Raw genomic sequence first — 21,595 nt, forward strand, 5'->3', positions numbered from 1 at the left:
AATGAGCAAAGATGTCACTATGCAATTAACTGTGTTCATGGAACAAACTCAGATTTACATGAAAATGTTCATCAAAATAAAAATCTATTATCTTTTGGAATTTCTCCGAGCAATTGTTCTTTATTGTGTGAGGTCAGAAAAGGGCCTCAGAATTTATGGCCTTACATCTTTTAACCTTTTTCTCTTCCTGATGCTTTGTTCCCACTGCTAAAGGACTCTAGCTTGCAGACTAAGATTATCATTAATATTCAACCTTCTTCCCTCTGCTTTCTGTTTATCATAGTCTTTCTCAGTTCACATCTATAGCTTCAAGGTATCGCTTTCATGCTGCTTCACCATTAGTTACCATTCTTGACTGTTCTCCCTTCCGGATAGACATTTCTACTTGAATTTCCTGGTGTTCCAACAAAATCCAAACCTCCAGAACTCTCCTGTATCCTTATTTCCAAAAAGTTATCTCCATCTTGATGGCTACTCAGAGACTTAGACATTGCTCACTTATTCTTCACCTCCTAGCCCTGACTATCAAAATCTTAACTATCTTCCAAAACACGCATTAAATGTTACCCATCAAAATACTCTTCCTGGATCTACCTAGTTCAAATACATCTCCCATTTCCAGTAACAAATAGAATTTGGGTTGTACTACATTTAGAGTTCTTATCATATTGTTTGCCCTGTAAGTTTTTTGAAGGGTATGTATGGCTATAATCAAGTCTTAAATATCTTTGCATGCCCTTCAACATTGAAAAGAATACCTGTAGTCCTTAAATTATGTAATTCTCAAGATTTCAAAAGAAAATTTACATTTATCAAATTATTTCTTTTGATTCTTATGGACTTGGTAGACAAGTGGCAAGGAAAAGTGAAGACTAGAGGGATAAAAGCACTTTTCTAAGATTCCAGAGTTAGGAGATGAAGGAAATTCCTTGAACAAAGTTAATCTGACATAGTTTGGTACTTTTCCCAATGTACATTACCTCTTATAATAGGTTGCTGATAAAGAATGATTTCAGTTCTTTCTGTTTCTATCATAGAAGCAAAGTACAGTAGAGATAATATTTTAAACTGATTTAATAAAATATAGTAAATGAATTTTTGTAACACAGCCATATGTGTATGCTAAATATGTATCTAAAATGTCAACTGTCCAAACTAAAAAGTCGTGAATGACTATGAGTAAATATTAACCAAGTGTTTTCTGTAATAGAGGAGAAACATCAAACTTACTTGCAGAAGCATCCCAAAACTTTATTGATCCATCTGCATGACTAAATAAGAAATAAATTAGCATTAAGTATGGTAAATAAAAATCATAACTGTTCTAAATGTATAAAAATTTGAATTACTGTTAAAATTTGATTTAAAAATACCATTTCAATGAAAACTAATATGTGCTAAACCATTTATAAGCTTAGAACAATGGTTTATTTTTTAAATACTACATAAAAATCTAAATTTTTAAAAGGACAATAATTACTTAGATTTATTGTAAGAATATTTTATATGTAATAGCAATGAAAACTGACCTGTGAAGAATGAACAATATATTTTTATATAAAATTGTTTACACTCAATAAAAAGAGACCTGAGTTAGATTACATTAAAATCATTTTGAAATAAATATAGTGGAATTAAAATTAAGCTTCAAAATATAAAAAGAAAATCCTTAAACCTATCTACAGTTGTATCATTATTTGGTAATAGGTATAATGGCAATTCTATAAGAAATCATCTAGAAATAAAGAGGATAGAATACTTCCCAACACATTTCATGAGGTCAGGAAAAACCATTGCAAGAAAAGGAGATGACAGACCAATATCTTTTAAGCATAGGTGTAAAAATTGTCAACAAAATGTTAGCAAATCAAATTAAAAAATATACAGAAAGGACAATACATCATGACTAAGTGTGGTTTATCCCAGGAATGCAAGGCCAGTTAAACATTCTTTAAAAAAATAAAATAAAATAAAATAAAAAAACAATCACCATATTGTAATTCATCATACTGTCAGACTGAAGAAGAAAAACTGTATTACCATCTCAATAAATGCAAAACAAGCATCTGACAAAATTCATCATCCATTCATGAAAAAAAAAACTTATCAATAAATTAAAAACAGAGGAAACTTCTTCAACCTGATAAAGGGCATCTAGAAGCAACCTGCAGATGGTGTCTAACATACATAATGGAGGAAGAGACAATAATTTCACCCTAAGAACAAGAACAAAGCAAAAATGTTCATTTTCACCATTCTTATTCAACATTACATTGAAGGTCCTTTAGTAGTTGTACTGCAACAAGGGAAGAAAAAGAAATAAAAGGAATAAATGTTGAAAAAGAAGAAATAAAATTCTATATGCAGGTCACATGACTGGCTACATAGAAAAGTCCCAAAGAATCTACAAAAAGTGTACTAGAACTCATATATAAATTTAACATTATTGTAAGAAACTACATCAATATAGAAAAATCAACTGTATTTCTATATAATAGCAATGAACATTTGCAAATTGAAATTACAAAATAGTACCATTTATTGATACAATAGCACCAAAAAACATGAAATGCTTATAACCTAACACATATGCTGAAAACTATAAGGTGCTAATCAAAGAAATAGAGAAGGCATAAATAAATGGAGAGATATAATGTATTCTTAAATTGTAAAACTTACTAGATGTCAGTTCTCCCCAAATAACGTATAGATTCAATGTATTCTCAATTGAAATATGCCAAAAAACTTTTTGGAGAAATCAACAAACTGATTCTAAAATTTACATGGAAAGGTAAAGGAATTAGAATACCCCTCAAAACTTCAAAAAATAAAAGACAGAGGACTCAAACTACCTTTCAGTCTCATTCTGAAGTTTGTCCCAGTGACACCATAATCCAGTTTTAAAACATTTCCATCATCCCCAAAAGTTACCCTCATGCCAATATACAACCCTCTTACCCATACCCAGCAGATACCCACTGATATATTTCTGCCTGTATAGATTTCTTTTGTTTTCTTAGAATTTTCATGTAAATGGAACTGATGCAATATTTATTCTCTTGCGTCCATATCTCTCATTTAGTGTAACATTTTTGAGGACAATGCCAGTTATTACATGTGTCAGTAATGTGGCCCTCTTTATTGTTTACCCATCTACCAGCTGATGAACATGTGGGTTGTTTTTAGTTTTTGGTTATTATAAATAAATCTTCTATGAATGCTCTGTATGTTTATGTACTCCAATTATTCACTTATAACAACAACAAAAAAGCTTTATTACTGAAAAATTCAGCAGGATGATTATCTGGGAGTCTAGCAACCTTTAATTCTATTTTATTTTTTTACCATGCAATATTTGATAAGCAAACAATATATGTAATGTAGATTTAATATATAGAATATAATTGTATTGAAATTCTATGAACCAACCACCCAACTAAAGAACTAACATTACTAATAACTTGGTATGTTCTCCTTTTATGTTTTATTGAGGTATAATTGACATACATTATATTAGTTTCAGGTATATAACATAATGATTCAATATTTGTATATACTGTGAAATGACCACCACAATAAATCTAGTTAATATCCATTACCATACACAGTTGACAGATTTTTTCTTGTGATGAGAACTTTAAATATTTACTCTATTAGAAACTTTCAAATATGCAATAAAGTATTATCAACAATAGTCACTGTTTTATACATTACATCCCCATGACTTACTTTATAACTGGAAGTTTTTACCTTTTGACTCCCTTCACACATTTCACCCAACCCCCAACCCCTGACTCTGGACACCACCAATAACAGATTGGTTTGTTTGTTTTTTTTCAGATTTCAAATATAAATGAGATCATATAGTATTTGTCTTTCTCCATTTGACTTATTTCACTTAGCATAATGCCCTCAAGATCCATCCATGGTATCATAAATGGCAAGATTTCATTTTTTTTTCATTGTGTGGAATATGTATATAGATTTCTTGATTTCATCACCCTGCCTCCTTTGTCCCCAGAAGTAACCAGTATTCTGAATTTTTATCATTCTCTTGCTTTTCTTTGTGATATTATCACATTTTATGTAGGTATAAGCAACAAATTGTTTACTTTCACTGCTTTTTAAACATTTATAATAATGGTATGTTATATATAAATTTAATAAACTTGATTTTCCATTTAATATCAGATGTATTAAATTCATTGTTGCTCATGGCTGTATTTCACTTATTTTCACTCATATATACAATATATAGTAGTCTGTTGTGTGGTTATACCACAGTATATATCTTATTTGGTCATTGGGCAATTGGGTTGTGTCTGTCTTTTGCTGTGCAAGTGGAATTGGTGGGTTTTAGTGTATGAAAATGTTCAAATTTGAAAGATAATGCCAAATTGTTCAGAAATTATAAATTTATACTCCCACTTGCAATATAGAAGAATTATCATTGAGCCACATCCTTTTCAACACTTATAACTGACAAACTTCTAAATTTTCTGTCAATATGTGTTGAATATAAAGTGGTATCTCATTATGGTTTTAATTTGTATTTCTCTAATTATTAATACTTCTAATTATTAATGAGGTCAAAATATACAAGTGTATATTTCTCTACTGTGAAATATCTATGTCCTTTATTTTTCAACCGGGTTGACTGAATTTTTTTTATTGAATTGAAATCATTAATACATTCTGGAAACAAAATTTCAGTGGTTATATATGTTACAAATACTTCAATTTGTTTCTGGCTTTTTCATTTTCTTTATGGTAATGTTTACCAAATACATAGGTCAAGGTTATTAATTATATTTTCCAAATTTTCTATGTTTTACTGATTTTTGTTCTAATCAATGAGAGGTGTCTAACTACAATTTTTGTTCATCCATTTTTTAAATTTCTCTCAATTTTTTGCTTTGCATATTTTGATGTCATATTACTGAATACATACAAATTTAAAATTATTACATCTTTTAACTGAAACTTTTAATATGATAAATTGATCTACTTTATCTCTGGGAATATTTTGGCCATAAAATCTACTTTATCAGATTTTTTTCCTGAGATCTTTATGGCTTTAAATTACTGTCTAGTATCCTTTCATTTCAACCTGCAGTACTCCCATTAGCATTTTTTTCCAGGAGAGGTCTTGTGGCAATGCACTCCCTCAGCTTTTGTTTCTAGCAATGTCTTAATTACTTTTTCACTTTTGAAGGACAGTTTTGCTGGATATAGGACAAGTTTGTTTTTTTTTCTCTTTTAACTGTTTTTTTATGTATCAGCCTATTGCCTTCTGCCCTCCAATGTTTCTAATGAGAAATATGCTGATAATATTATTGATTTCTTGTATGTGATGAGTCACTTTTCTCCTGTTGTTTGAAAGATTCTGTTTTGCTTTGCTTTTTGACAATTTGATTATAATAAGTCTCAGTGTGGATATCTTTGAGTTCATCATACTTGGGATTCTCTGAGCTTCTTGGATTCATGTCTTACTAAACTCAGGAAGTTTGGGGCTTTATTTCTTCAAATAATCTCTCAGCCCCCTTCTCTCTCTCTTCCTCTGAAACCCACACAATGCATATTTTGGTTTGCTTGATGGGTATCCATAAGTCCCTTAGGCTCTGTTTATTTTTCTTCTCTTTTTCTTTCTGTTCTTTGAACTTAATAATTTGCATTATTCAAGTTCATTGATTTTTTCTTCTGCCTGTTCATATCTGCCTTTGGATTCCTCTAGTGAATTATGCATTTCAGTTATTGTACATTTTGGCTCCAGTATTTCTTTGTGGTTTCTTTTTCAGTCTTCTGTTTATTGATATTTCTGTTTTGTTCATATACCTTTTTTTTTTTTTTTTTACTTTCTCTATATCTTCCTTTAGTTCTTGAGCATCTTAAAGACAATTGTTTTACAGCTTTTGTCTAGTGGATGTGCTATTATGTCTTGTTCAAGGATATTTTCTGTGGGTTTTTTTTTTTCCTTTGAATGGGCCACAGTTTCTTGTTCCTTTGTATGCCTTACTTTATCTGCTCTTACTCTGGCTTCACCAAATAGCTTTTTGTTCATATTTTTTCTAATCCATTTATAATGAACCTTTCTTTATCCACATGTATTAGAAACATATTTTTAAACAGCATAGACTTGGATTATTTTTGATGCACAGTTCCAAAGTTAATTTCAGCAGGAGCATTTTAGTGCATGTATATTTAAAGTATTTATATATCCCATTTATCATCTTATTTGGTGCTTTATATTAGTTCCCTCTCAGTGACATGTGCTTCCTTTTCTATTTACTCTCACTTTTTATAAGCATTTCTTTTTACTGTGGCAAATTTTACCTGACATAAAGTTAACCATTTTAATCATTTTAAAGTATACAATTCAGTGGCATTTATCACACTCACAATGTTGTGTCTCTATCAATTTCCAGAATATTTTCATCACTTCCAAAAGTAAAATCAATGTACATTCAGCACCAGTGCTCATACTTTCCTCTACCAGTCTCTGGCAATCCCTAATCTATTTACTGTCTCTAAGGATTTTTCTATTCTTATTTCACATAAGTGGAATCATACAATATGTGCTCTTTTGTATCTGGCTTCTTTCTTTCACATAGCATGTTTTCAAAGTTCATTCATATTGTATCATGCATCAGGACTTAATTTTTTATGATAGAATAATATTCATTGTATGGCTATACATTTTGTTTCACTATTCATCAAGTGATGAGCATTTGAATTGTTTTCATCTTTTGGCTATTGTAAATAGTGCTGCTACAAGCATTCACATATAAGTTTTTGTTTAAACAACTACTTTAAGTTATTTTGGGTATATACCTAAAAGTGGAAGTGCTGGTTCTTATGATAATTCTGTTTAGCTTTTTAGGGAATTGCCAATTCATTTTACACATCAGCTGCATCACTTCACATTCCCACCAGCAATGTATAGAGTTCCAGTTTCTTCATACCTTGTCAATACTTGTCATTTTCATTTTATTAAAAAAAATTAGCCATTCTAGTGGGTATGAAGTGGTATGTATCAATGTAGTTTAGATTTTCATTTCCCCAATGACTAATGATGTTGAGCAATTTTCATTAGCCATTTGTATATCTTTTTTTTGAAAAAGTGTATACAAATCCTTTGCCCACATTTTAAAAATTGGTATATTTGTCTTTTTTTGAAAAAATATGGAATGTTTCATGAATTTGTGTGTCATCCTTGTGCAGGGGCCATGCTAATCTTCTCTGTATCATTCCAATTTCAGTATATGTGCTGCTGAAGTGAGCTCTGTCTTTTTGCTTTTGAGCTGTAAAGTTTCTTTATGTATCCTGAATGCTAAACACATATCAGATATAAGATTTTCAAAAATTTCTCCCATTCACTGTTACCTTTTCACCTAATCGCGAAGACCATTTTATCTATTTTTCTCTGTTGCCTATGCTTTTTTTTCCTTTTACTTCGGTACATTTATTAAATGCATAACTGCATGAAGCCTGAGCTGTGAATGGGCTGTTTAAGGCTTGAGTGCATAGCTAAAACTAGGAAAACCACTACCCCTTTCTCATGTTTGCAGAGCAGCTACTGCTCATAGTTGGGTCAGTCCTATGGCCTGCAAAAGAGCAGGTAAATATCCCAGAGTAAGATTTTGCTGAACTGGAACAGAGCCAGGAATGAGGGCACTGAGCCACCCTCCCAAGGAAGTTATCGTACAGCCTATTCTTCCTGGTGTCCAAGCTCTTTTGCTCTGAAGACAGATGGGGAGCTTACAGCTCTCTTCTGGCTGGGATGAAGCATGTAGATAACAGAAAAGAAAGCCAGAGAGAGACTGGGGAAGGGAGACAGCAGTTGTTTTTCTATTGACTTGGTCATGGGTTCCACAGTGGAGCCCCTTTGTGTTTAGGAGTATTTTTCTGCTTCCTTTTTCCCCTGCAAATTCTCCTGCTGCCTGAGTTGCCATGCCAGTAATCCAGCATCATTTCCTATAATTTCTATGCTTTTGCTGTAATATCTAAGAGCCACTGTCACAATCAAGTTCAGGAAATATTATCCCTGTTTTCTTGAGTTTTATATGTAGTCTAAGCTGTAAATTTACATCTTTGACCATATTTGAGTTAATTTTTGTATATGGTAAGGGTCCAACTTTATTCTTTTGCATGTGGATATTCAATTCCCCCAACACCATTTGTTGATGAGATTATTCTTTGACCTATTAAATAGGCTTGGCACTGTTATAAGAAAACAATTAGTCCTAGATGTATGGTTTTATTTCTGGACTTCCCAATTCCATTCCATTAAATTATAAATCTAATCTTATGTCACTACCACACTGTTTTGATGACTATAGCTGTACAGGAAATTTTACAACTGAAAAGTGTGAGTCCTTCAATTTTAGTCTCTTTGAAGATGATTTTGACTATTTTGGGTCACTTGCAATTTCATACAAATTTAGAATAAACTGTTTTTCATTTCTGCAAAAAGAACAGAAATGAAATGAATTGTGAATCTGTACATCACTCTGAGATATTGCCATCTTAATATTTGGTCTTCCAATTCACAAACATGGAGTGATTCCATTTACTTGTGTATTATTTAATTTCTTTCAGCAAAGTTTTATAGTTTCTAGTGCATAAGCCTTTTATCTCCTTGGTTAAATTTATTTATAAGTATTTTAATTTTTGATGCTATTGTAAATAAAGTTGCTTTCTTAATTTTCTTTGCAGATTGTTAATTGTTAGTGTATAGAAACACACTAACATATATATAAGATTATGTCACCTGCAAATAAAGATAATTTTACTTCTTCCTTTCCATTGTGGATGCCTTTTATTTATTTTTATTACCTCATTTCTCTGGCTAGAATTTCCAGTCCAATATGAAATAGAGGTAGCAAAAGTAGAGACCTTTGTCTTGCTCCTGATCTCAGAGGGAAAGCTTTTAGTCTTTCACCATTGAATATAACATTAGCTGTGGGTTTGCAAAAATGCCCTTTACCAGGTTAAGGAAATTCCATTCTACTCCTAGTTTTCTGAGTGTTGCTGTTGTGGTTTTACATCATGAAAGTGGTGTTTAATTTTGTCAAATGCTTTTTTATGCATGAGATGACTATGTGTTTTTTTCCCTTTATTCTATTAGTGTGGGTTTTACATTGATTTTTGTATGTTGAAACACTCTTGTATTCCTAGGATAAATCCCACTCGATCATGGTTTATAATCCTTTTAATATGTTGTAAGATTCAGTTTGCTAATATTCTGTTTAGTATACTTGAATCTATATTTATAAGGAATATTGTTGCAGTTTTCTTTTCACTCAATGTCTTTGTCTAATTTGGTATTAGAATGATGCCTCAGATAATGAAGAAGTTTTCCCTTCTATTTTTTGGGAAAAGTTTGAAAAGCATTTGGTGTTATCTTTTTAAATGATTGGTAGAATTCATCATGAAACCAACTCGTCCTGGTCTTTTCTTTGATGGAAGGTTTTGATTACTGATTTAAGCTCTTTACTTGTTGTTATAAATCTGTTCAGATTATTTCTTCTTGAGTCTGTTTTGATAGTTCGTGCATTTCTCAGAATTTATTCATTTCATTTAGGTTATTTACTTTGTTGGTATACAATTTTTCACAGTATTCTCTTATAATCCTTTTTATTTTTGTAAGATTGATAGTATTATAATCACTTTTCATTCTTATTTTAATAATTGAGTCTCCTTTCTTTTTTCCCTCATCTCTATAACTGAAGGTTTGTCAATTCTGTTGATCTTTTCAAAGAACCAACTTGTGATTTCATTGAATTCCTTTATTTTATATCCTCTGTTTTGTTTACCTCTGCTCGGATTTTCATTATTTCTTACATCTGCTGGCATTAGTTTTTATTCTAGTTCCATAAGGTATAAAAATAGGTTATTGACCTTTCTTCGTCCTTTAATGTAGGTGATTACAGCTACAAATTCCCCTATAAGTACTGTTTTTGCTACATTTCTGTGCTATTATTTTTCTCTTTATTTATCTCAAAATATTTTCTAATTTCCCTCGTGATTTCTTATTTGGTCAGTTGGTTGTTTAAAACTGTGTTCCTTAATTCCCATATTGTAATTGTTCCATTTTGTTTCTTCTGTGTTTCTTGACAATCTTGCACTCCACCTTTAACAACTTTATTATTTATTTCCATAAACCAACGTTACCTTTGTCAATCTTTGCTATTGCACATTTTCTATTTCATTAATTTTTGTTCTTAACATTATTATTTTCCTTTTTATTTTGGGGGGAATACTTTTTCTATCCTTTTTAACTTCTTAAGATAATTAGATCATTAAATTTTAGTCATTTATATACATAGGTATAAGTTTATATTAACTTATATAAACATATAACATTGGTATAAGCTTATCTCTAAACAGATTTAGATGTATCCACATCTTATAATATATTTTATTTCCATTTATGATATTTTAAAATTTTCTATCGTGAATTCTTTATTAATCACTAAGCTAATTGGGAATAGATTTCTTAATTTTGAAAACTTGTGAATGTTCTTTAGATATTTTTGTCATTGGTTTCTAGTTTAATTCCCCTATGGTCAGAGAATATGTTATATAAGATTACAATCCTTTGACATTTATTTGCACTTGTATTATGGTCCTGCATATGGTCAATTTTGGTCTGTGTCCCATGTGCACTTGAAAAGAAGGTACATTCTTGAGTTGTAGAGTGTAATGTTTTAAATATGTCAGTTAAGTCAGACATTAACCATGCTGTTCAAAACTTTCTTTATTGTTATGGATTTTTCCTCTAATTTAAAAATCAGTTGCAGAGAGAGGTTTGTAATATTTTCTTCCACTTATTGCAGAATTGTCTATCTCTTTGTATATTTTGGGGCCCTGAACTCAATATCCTTATGGAGTCATTCTTTTATTATTTTATATTACCTTTATTTTTTTAATTGGAGTATAATTGCTTTAAAATTTTGTGTTAATTTCTGTTGTACAATGAAGTGAATCAGCTATATGTATACATATATACCCTCCCTCTTGGACCTTCTCCCAATCCCACCCATTCAGGTCATCACAGAACTGAGCTCCCTGACCTATACAGTAGGTTCCCACTAGCTATCTGTTTTTACACATTACTATATATTTATAATCTCCCAATTCATCCCACCCTCCCCTTCCCTTTCTGTTTCCACATGTCTGTTCTCTAGGTCTACATTTCTATTCCTGCCCTGCAAATAGGTTCATCTGTACCATTTTTCTAGATTCCACATATACACATTAATATATGATATTTGTTTTTCCCTTTCTGACTTACTTCACTCTCTATGACAGAATCTAGGTCCATCCACATTTCTGCAAATGACTCCATTTCATTTCTTTTTATGTCTGAGTAATATTGCATTATATATATGTACCACATCTTCTTTGTCCATTCACCTGTCAATGGACATTTAGGTTGTATCCAAGTCCTCGCTATTGTAAATAGTGCTGCAATGAACATTGGGTGCATGTATCATTTTGAATTATGGTTTTCTTGGGGTATATGCCCAGTAGTGGGATTGCTGGGTCATATGGTAGTTCTATTTTTAGTTTTTAAAGAAACCTCCATACTGTTCTCCATAGTGGCTGTATCAATTTATATTCCCACCAACAGTGCAAGAGGATTCCCTATTCTCCACAACCTCTCCAGCATTTATTGTTTATAGATTTTTTTGATGATAGCCATTGCTACTGGTGTGAGGTGACACCTCATTGTAGTGTTGATTTGCATTTCTCTAATAATTAGTGGGTCTCTTGGCCATCTGTATCTCTTCTTTGGTGAAATGTTTATTTAGGTCTTCTGCCCAGTTTTTGATTAGGTTTTTCTTTTGATATTGAACTGTTTGTATATTTTGAGCTTTTTGTATATTTTGGAGATTAATCCTTTGTCCATTGCTTCACTGGCAAATATTTTCTCCCCTTGTGTGGGCTTTTTCATTGTGTTTATGGTTTCCTTTGCTGTACAAAAGCTTTTAAGTTTAACTAGGTCCCAATTGCTTATTTTTGTTTTTATTTTCATTATTCTAGGATGTGGGTCATAAAAGATCTTCCTGTGATTTATGTCGAAGAGTGTTTTTCCTATCTTTTCATCTAAAGGTTTTACACTGTCTGTTCTTACATTTACATCTTTAATCCATTTTGAGTTTATTTTTGTGTATGGTATCAGGTAGTGTTCTAATTTCATTCTTTTACATGTAGTTGTCCAGTTTTCCCAGCACCATTATTGAAGAGGCTCTTTTCTGCATTGTATATTCTTGCCACCTTTGTCACAGATGAGATGACCATAGGTGCATGGGTTTATCTCTGGGCTTTCTATCCTGTACCATTGGTCCATATTTCTGTTTTTGTGTCAGTACCATACTGTCTTGATTACTATAGCTTTGTAGTATGGTTTGAAGTTGGGGAGCCTGATTCCTCCAGCTCCATTTTTCCTTCTCAGGATTGCTTTGGCTATTCAGGGCCTTTTGTGTTTCCACACAAATAATAAAATTTTTGTACTAATTCTGTGAAAAATGTCATTGGTAATTTTATTGGAATTGCACTGAACTTGTAGATTGCTCTGGGTAGGATAGTCATTTTCACAATATTGATTCTTCCAATCCAGGAGCATGGTATATCTCTCCATCTGTTTGTGTCATTTTGATTTCTTTCATCAGTATTTTATAATTTTCTGAGTACAGGTCTTTTGCCTCCTTAGGTAGGTTTATTCCTAGGTATTTTATTTTTTGTGCAATGGTAAATGAGATTGTTTCCTTAATTTCTCTTTCTGATCTTTCATTGTTAGTGTATAGTAATGCAAGAGATTGCTGTACATTTAATTTTGTATCCTGCAACCTTACCAAATTCATTAGTTCTAGTAGTCTCCTGGTGGCATCTTTAGGATTTTCTAGGTATAGTTTCATGTTATTTGCAAATAGTAACAGTTTTACTTCTTCTTTTCCAATTTGGATTCCTTTCATTTATTTTCTCTAATTGCTGTGGCTAGGACTTCCAATACTCTATTGAATAACAATGGCAAGAGTGGATCTTAGAGGAAATGCTTTCAGTTTTTCACCATTGAGAATGATGTTTGCTGTTGGTTTCTCATATATAGCCTTTATCATGTTGAGGTAGGTTCCCTCTATGCCCACTTTCTGAAGAGTTTTTATCATAAATTGATGTTGAATTTTGCCAAAATCTTTTTTGGCATCTATTGAGATAATCATATGGTTTTTATTGTTTAATTTGTTAATATGGTGTATCACACTGATTGATTTGCATATATTGAAGAATCCTTGCATTCCTAGGATAAATCCCATTTGATCATGGTGTATGATCTTTTTAATATGTTGTTGGATTCTGTTTGCCAGCATTTTGTTGAAGATTTTTGTATCTATGCTTATCAGTGATATTGGTCTGTAATTTTCTTTTTTTGTGATATTTTTGGTTTAGGTATCAGGGTGATGGTGGCTTTGTAGAATGATTTTGGGTGTTCCTCCCTCTGCAAATTTTTGGAAGAGTTTGAGAAGGATAGTTGTTAACACTTTTGTATATGTTTGATAGAATTCACTTGTGAAGCCATCTGGTCCTGGACTTTTATTTGTTGGATGATTTTTAATTAGCATTTCAATTTCATTACTTGTGATTGATCTGTTTATATTTTCTAATTCTTTCTGGTTCCGAGTCTTGAAAAGTTGTACCTTTCCAAGAATTTATCCATTTCTTCCAGGTTGTCCATTATTTTGGCATAAAGTTGCTTTAGTAGTCTCTTGTGATCCTTTGTATTTCAGCGGTGTCAGCTGTAATTTCTCTTTTTCCATTTCTAATTTTATTGATTTGAGTCCTCTTCCTTTCTTTCTGTTTTTTTTAAATTTATTTTTATTATTCATTTATTTTTGGTTGTGTTGGGTCTTTGTTGCTGCACATGGGCTTTTTCTAGTTGTGGCAAGCTACTTTTCATTGTGCATGGGTTTCTCATTACAGTGGCTTATCTTGTTGAAGAGCATAGGCTCTAGGCATGTGGGCTTCAATAGTTGCAGCATGTGGGCTCAGTAGGTGTGGCTCACAGGCTCTAGAGCACAGGTTCAGTAGTTGTGGTGCATGGGCTTAGTTGTTCCATGGCATGTGAGATCTTCCTGGCCCTGGGATGGAACCCATGTCCCCTGCATTGGCAGGAAGATTCTTAACCACTGCACCACCAGGGAAGCCCTTCCTTTCCTTCTTGATGAACCTAGCTAAAGGTTTATCAATTTTGTTTATCTTCTCAAAGAACCAACTTTTAGTTTTGCTAATCTTTGCTATTATTTGGTTCATTTCTATTTCATTTATTTCTTCTCTGATCTTCATGATTTTTCCTTCTACTAACTTTGGGTTTTCTTTGTTCTTTTTCTAGTTGCTTTAGGTAAAAGGTTGGATTGTTTATTTGAGATTTTTCTCATTTCATGAGGTAAAATTGCATTGCTATAAACTTCCCTTTTAGAACTGCTTTTGCTGCGTGACATTGGTTTTGGGTAGTTGTGTTTTTGCTGTCATTTGTTTCTAGGTATTTTTTAATTTCCTCTTTGATTTCTTCAGTGATCTCTTGGTTATTTAGCAGCACACTGTTTAGCCTCCAATGTGTTTGTGTTTTTTACACTTTTTTTTCCTGTAATTGATTTCTAATCTCATAGCACTGTGGTCAAAAAGATGCTTGATACAACTTCAATTTTCTTAAATTTTCCGAGACTTGATTAGTGACCCAAGATGTGATCTCTCCTGGAGAATGTTCTGTGTGCACTTGATAAGAAAGGGTATTCTTCTGCTTTTGGGTGGAATGTCCTATAAATGTCAATTCAATCTATCTGGTCCATTGTGTTATTTAAAGCTTGTGTTTCCTTATTTATTTTCTGTCTGAATGATCTGTCCTTTGGTGTCAGTAGGGTGTTAAAGTCCTTCACTATTATTGTGTTACTGTCAATTTCCCCTTTTATGGCTGTTAGCATTTGCTTTATATATTGAGGTGCTTCTATGTTGTGTGCATAAATATTTATAATCATTATGTTTTCTTCTTGGATTGATCCCTTGATCATTATGCAGTGTCCTTCCTTATCTCTTGCAACAGTCTTTATTTTAAAGTCTATTTTATCTGATATGAGTATTGCTACTCTAGCTTTCTTTTGATTTCCATTTGCATGGAATATCTTTTCCATCCCCTCACTTTCAGTCTGTATGTGTCCCTAGGTCTGAACTGGGTCTCTTGTAGACAGTATACATATGGGTCTTATTTTTCTATCCATTCAGCCAGCCTGTGTCTTTTCTTTGGAGCATTTAATTCATTTACACTCAAGGTGATTATCAATATGTATGTTCCTATTACCAGTTTCTTAATTGTTTTGGGCATGTATTTGTGGGTCATTTTCTTCTCTTGTGTTTTCCACCTAGAGAAGTTCCTTTAGCATTTGTTGTAAAGCTGGTTTTGTAGTGTTGAATTCTCTTAGCTATTGCTTGTCTGTAAAGCTTTTGATTTCTCTGTTGAATGTAAATGAGATCTTTGCTGTGTAGAGTAATCTTGGCTGTAGCTTTTTCCCTTTCATCACTTTAAATATATCCTGCCACTCCCTTCTGGCCTGCAGAGTTTCTGCTGAAAAATCAGCTGATAACCTTATGGGGATTCCCTTATGGGGATATGCTGCTTTTCCCTTGCTGCTTTTAATATTTTTTCTTTGAATTTAATTTTTGTTAGTTTGATTAATGTGTCTTGGTGTGTTTCTCCTAGCATTTATCCTGTGTGGAACACTCTGCACTTCCTGGACTTGGGTGGTTATTTCCTTTCCCACGTTATAGAAGTTTTCGACTCTAATCTCTTCAAATATTTTCTCAGACACTTTCTCTTTTTCTTCTTCTAGGACCCCTATAATTTGAATGTTGGAACATTTAATGTTGTCCCAGAGGTCTCTGACATGGTCCTCAATTCTTTCATTCTTTTTTCTTCATTCTGCTCCTTGGCAGTTATTTCCACCATTCTATCTTTCAGCTCATTCTTCTGTCTCATTTTCCTAGTATTGATTCCTTCTAGTGTATTTTTCATTTCAGTTATTGTGTTGTTCATCACTGTTTGTTCTTTAGTTCTTCTAGGTCTTTGTTAAACATTTCTTGTATTTTCTCAATCAATGCCTCCATTCTATTTCTGAGATTCTGTATCATCTTTACTATCATTATCCTGAATTCTTTTCCAGGTAGGTAGCCTACTTCCTTTTCATTTATTGGTCTTGTAGGTTTTTACCTTGCTCCTTCATCTATAACATATTTTTTGTGTGTCATTTTTTTTGGATGGGTAGGGCTGTATTCTGTCTTAATAGATTTTTGGCCTGAAGCTTCCAGCCCTGGAGTTTGCAGGCAATTGGGTAGAGGTGAGATGAGGACCTCTGGGAGACCTCACTTGATTAATATTCTCTGGGGTATGAGGTTCTCTGCTAGGCCAGCAGTTTGGACTCAGTGCTCCCACCAAGGTTAACTCAGCTTTCTTACCCCTTGATTTCAGTCTTATGGTGCACTGAGCAAAGATCTCAATTATACAGTGCGAGATGTCTGACTTAGAGACCTATGAGTTAATAAATGAGTTTTAAGCTGCTAAGTTTGTGGTGATTTGTTATGCAACAATGGAAAACTACTTTACTGATATAAATAGAGCTATATGAAAATTTTAAACTGTTTACGTTACAATTTTTCATATATTTACATTTGAATTTTTAGTATACATATATTTAATGTCTCATAAGTGACAGAGTTTTTTTTTTTACTTAGACTGACAGTCTTTGTCTTATGTTTGCAGAATTCAAACTATTTTAATGTAATTACTGATACATCTGAATTTAAATCTACAAACCTCACAATTATATTCTATTTGTCTAACAAATTCCATCTTCTTTCTCTCTCTTTTCAGTCCTTTTAAGGAGTAATCACATTAAAAATATTACTCTATTTTATTAGTTTTTGAGTATTATATTCTTGTACTATTATTTTAGTGGTTATCACAGATATTAAAAAACTGATCCTTAAATTGTTGATCCTTAAATTGTTAAGTTTACAACTACCCAGATAGATGGTAGGCAAGAATGTTAAATATTTTACCTCTATTTTCCTTTCTCCTACCTTTTGTGCTAGTATTATAATATATTTTCATTCTATAATATTATTAAAAATTATTGCCATTTTGAGGAAAAGAAAGATGGCAGTGAAGTAGAAGGATGTGGAATGCATCCCTCTCCACAGATGCATCAGGAATACATCAAAAGACACAATAATCCCCACAGAGAACCAGCTGAACACCAGCAGAAGACCTCAGACACCAGAAAGGACTGCAAAGATCCCAATGTAACTGGGTAGGACAGAGGGGTAAAAAAAGGAGAAAGAGGAGGAGAAGAAAGGAAAGGGATGGGTCCCACACCCCGGGGCAGGGACATCTGAAACAGAGGGGAGATTGCCGAATTCAGGGAAATGTCACTTATCTGATGGGGAAACCCCCCTCCAATGGGGAGTTTCCCTGGGTCAGAAGGGAAGTATTTGGGACTGTTCAAAGAGCGTGAAGCAGCTGATCTGTGGCAGATGGGAAAGAGTCAGAAACACACAGAAGGTCCACACCATGGCTCAGCAAGTCTGGACTGAGACGTCGGTACACAGCTGAACAGGGGCTCTTGGAGCTGGAATGTGGGAACCAGAGAACTGGTTCAGGGTGAGAAATATTGTTGGCAGTGGGGAGACATACTGAGAGGACAGGAGGGAAGAAATCTGCAGTGGAGAATGCCTATTGTGGAAAGCTGGGCAGCCATGGTGGTGGCTCAATACTGCTGACTCACAAGCAGGGCGGAGGAGCCATGGATGTAGTCTCTCTCTCTTGGTGCTGAGACAGACAAAGGAAGGACCCCTCTGGGCCTGGCTAATGCAGTGAGGGATAACAAAGGCCTCTGGGCGTGGCTGGCCTAGAGTGCCTGCAGCCGAGAGCCAAAAGTATGCAGAGTGGCCCAGCTCTGGAGACATTCTGTTTACCCCTGAGCCACCAGCATCCCTCTGCAACAGGCACTGCCACCACTGACCAAGCTGCCATGACCCAGGCAGGGTGCCACTGCTCACTCACTCCCAGGGGAAGGTGCCACTATGGTACCCTCCCTCTCCCCACAAACCAGTTCTTACAGACAAAAAATAAAGGAAGCTCTGCTGGTCACAGAGTAACACGAAAAGCCCAAGGTGGGTAGACGGACACTTACAGCTGAGACCCCAAGGAAACAAAAATATTATTATTAATACTATTGATCTGGTCCATTCTGGGGTCAGTTCTAGCTTTTTTTTTAAATTAATTATGATCTTAGCCCTAAGGGATCTACATGTTTTATAACATATTTCTTTTTTTGATTTTTTATTCTATTTTTACTTTTAGCCTTTTTATATATTTCTATTTCTAGCTAAGTTTTTTGTAGTGCTGACTGTATTCCTCCTAACTTCTTTTCTTCTCTATCTTTTATACATTTCTATTTTTTACTTTTACTTTTCATATTTCCAGTCACACTACACTCTTCTGTGGCCCTGTCTTCTATTCTTTTCTAGTTTATTTTATCTTAATATACTTATAATCAATATTATCACTCAACTCTGTTTCTTTGCTTTATTCTCCAGATGACACACTGCTTTGGTTTTCATTATTAGGTCTGGTCCTTATCTTACTTCTGATTATCACTGCCTGATTTTGTTCTGAGAATCTTCAGTCTGTCTGGTGGTACTCTTGCTCTTTATTATATTTGATCCAAGCTTTCAAAATTTCCCTTGATTTTTGTTTGTGTGTGTAGAGGTTTTTATTTTTTAATTTTTTTTATTATTTGGTTTTGAATTTCTGTTGGTTTTCTCTTTGATTGTCTGATTGCATCCTGGGGTTCTTCTGTCAGGCCTTTCTAGTGCCTTATGTTCTATTGGATTCAGTATTTGTGTATCTTGTACATGTACGTGTTCCCTTGATTTAGTATTTGTTTGACTCAGCACTCTGCCAATAGTCTGGGGCTTGGACAGTCTTCTTTAAACCCCTTTATTGCCAGGACAAGCAACCTCTGAAGTCTGGAAAGCTATATCAGAAGTCAAGTAGGAGGCTCTGGGGAGGGAGCACTGAATCCAGGATGCTAGACTACTAGGGAGTCCTCAGACACAGGGAAAATTAACTGCAGAAAATTCTCATGGAGCCCTGTATCAGAGTCTAAGACCCAGCTTCATTTGACTGTCTGCAACTGCCAGTGCTGGACACCTGACACCAAACTACAAACAAGACAGGAACACAAACCCACCCATCAGCACACAGACTACCTAAAGCCACATTAACCTCACAGATACCCTAAAACACACCACCTGACATGGCCCTGCTCATCAGAGAGAAAAGACACAGAGCCACACACCAGAAAGCAGACACCAGACCCCCATTAGGAAGCCTACTCAAGACACTGGACAAACACCACCACAGAGGGCAGAGGGCAGAAACAAGAGGAATTACTACTAGGCAGCATAGGGAAAGGAGACAGCAAATCCTATAAATTAGACACAATGAGAAAACAAAGAAAAACCATGCAGGCAAAGGAGCAGGAAAAAAACCCACAAGACCAAATAAAGGAAGAGGAAATAGGAAAACTGCCTGAAAAAGAATTCAGAGTAATGATAAGAAACATGATCCCATTTCTTGAAAACAAAATAGAGAAAACACAAGAAATAGTTAATAAGCATTCAGAAGAACTAAAGAGCAAACAAACAGTAATGGACAACAAAATAACTGAAATTAAAAATACTCTAGATGTTAAAAACAGCAGAATAACTGAGGCAGAAGAATGAATAAGTGAGTTGGAAGATAGAATGGGGGAGATAACTGCTACAGAGCAGAAAAGATAAAAAAGAATAAAAAAAATGGAAGACAGTCTCAGAGACCTTGGTGACAACATTAAGCATACCAACATTCGAATCATAGGCATCCCAGAAGAAGAAGGAAAACAGTAAAGGTCTGAGAAAATATTTCAGGAGGTTATAGTAGAAAACTTCCCCAACATGCAAAAGGAAATAATTAACCAAGTCCAAGAAGTGCAGAGAGTCCCATACAGAATAAACCCAAGGAGAAATACACCGAGGCACATGTTAATCCAATTAACGAAAATTAAATACAAAGAAAAAAATATTAAAAGCAGCAAGAAAAAAGCAACAAATAACATATAAGGGAAAACCCATAAGGATAAGAACTGATCTTTCTGCAGAAACTCTGCAGGCCAGAAAGGAATGGCAGGATATACTGAAAGTTCTGAAAGAGAAAAACCTACAGCCAAGAATACTCTACCCTGCAAGAATCTCATTCAGATTTGATGGAGAAAACAAAAGCTTTACAGACAAGCAAAAGTTAAGAGAATTCAGCACCAACAAACCAAACTTACAACAATTGCTAAAGGAACTTTTCTAAGTAGGAAATACAACAGAAGGAAAAGACCTACAAAAAAAAACCCAAAACAATTAAGAAAATGGTAATCGGAACATACATGTCAATAATTACCTTTTTGTAAACGGATTAAAGGCTCTAACCAAAGGACACAGCCTGGCTGAATGGACACAAAAACAAGACCCTTCTATATGATGCTTACAAGAAACCCACTTCAGACCAAGGGACACACATAGACTGAAAGTAAAGGGATGGAAAAAGATATTCCATGCAAATGGAAGTCAAAAGAAAGCTGGAGTAGCAATACTCATATCAGACAAATTAGACTTGAAAGTAAAGACTATTACAAGAGACAAGGAAGAACACTACATAATGATCAAGGGATCAATCCAAGAAGAACATGTAACAATTGTAAATATCTATGCACCCAACACAGGAGCACCTCAATATATAAGGCAAATGCTAACAGCCATAAAAGGGAACATCAACAGTAACACAATAATAGTAGGAGACTTTAACACTCCACTTACATCAATAGACTGATCATCCAAACAGAAAATAAATAAGGACACACAAGCTTTAAATGACACATTAGAATATCTTGACTTAATTAATATTTTTAGGACATCCCATCCAAAAGTGCAGAATACACGTTCTTCTCAAGTGCACATGGAACATTTTCCAGGATAGATCACATCTTGGGTCACAAAATAAGCTTTAGTAAATTCAAAAAAATTGAAATCATATCAAGCATTTTCTCTGACCACAACATCATGAGACTAGATATCAATTACAGGAAAAAAACTGCAAAAAATACAAACACATGGAGGTTAAACAATTCACTATTAAACAACCAAGAAATCACTAAAGAAATCAAAGAGGAAATCAACAAATACCTAGAAACAATGACAATGAAAGCACAACAACCCAAAAGCTATGGGATGCAGCAAAAGCAGTTCTAAGAGGGAAGATTACAGCAATACTGTCCTACCTCAAGAAACAAGAAAAATCTCGAATAAACAACCTAACCTTACACCTAAAACAATTAGAGAAAGAACAAAAAAACTGCAAAGTGAGCAGAAGGAAAGAAATCATAAAGATCAGAGCAGAAATAAATGAAAAAGAAAGGAAGGAAACAATAGCAAAGATCAATAACACTAAAACCTG

The 21,595-nt window shown here is 33.7% G+C and overlaps 1 protein-coding gene and 1 non-coding gene across 3 annotated transcripts in view; both read right to left on the minus strand.

Annotated features, from left to right (window-relative positions):
- Positions 1-21,595, minus strand: part of STXBP5L (syntaxin binding protein 5L) — a 387,479-nt gene that overhangs the window by 153,204 nt on the left and 212,680 nt on the right. For both annotated transcript variants that reach the window (XM_057697539.1, XM_057697540.1), the window contains exon 14: positions 1,231-1,271. In XM_057697539.1, coding sequence (XP_057553522.1) covers positions 1,231-1,271 — 41 coding nt within the window. The remainder of the gene's footprint in view (positions 1-1,230; positions 1,272-21,595) is intronic.
- LOC130830687 (U6 spliceosomal RNA) lies at positions 7,177-7,283 on the minus strand. The gene has a single exon (XR_009047855.1). It is a non-coding gene; the product is annotated as a U6 spliceosomal RNA (small nuclear RNA).

The sequence above is a fragment of the Hippopotamus amphibius genome, chromosome 10 (assembly GCF_030028045.1).
Source record: "Hippopotamus amphibius kiboko isolate mHipAmp2 chromosome 10, mHipAmp2.hap2, whole genome shotgun sequence".
NCBI classification, from domain to species: domain Eukaryota; kingdom Metazoa; phylum Chordata; class Mammalia; order Artiodactyla; family Hippopotamidae; genus Hippopotamus; species Hippopotamus amphibius.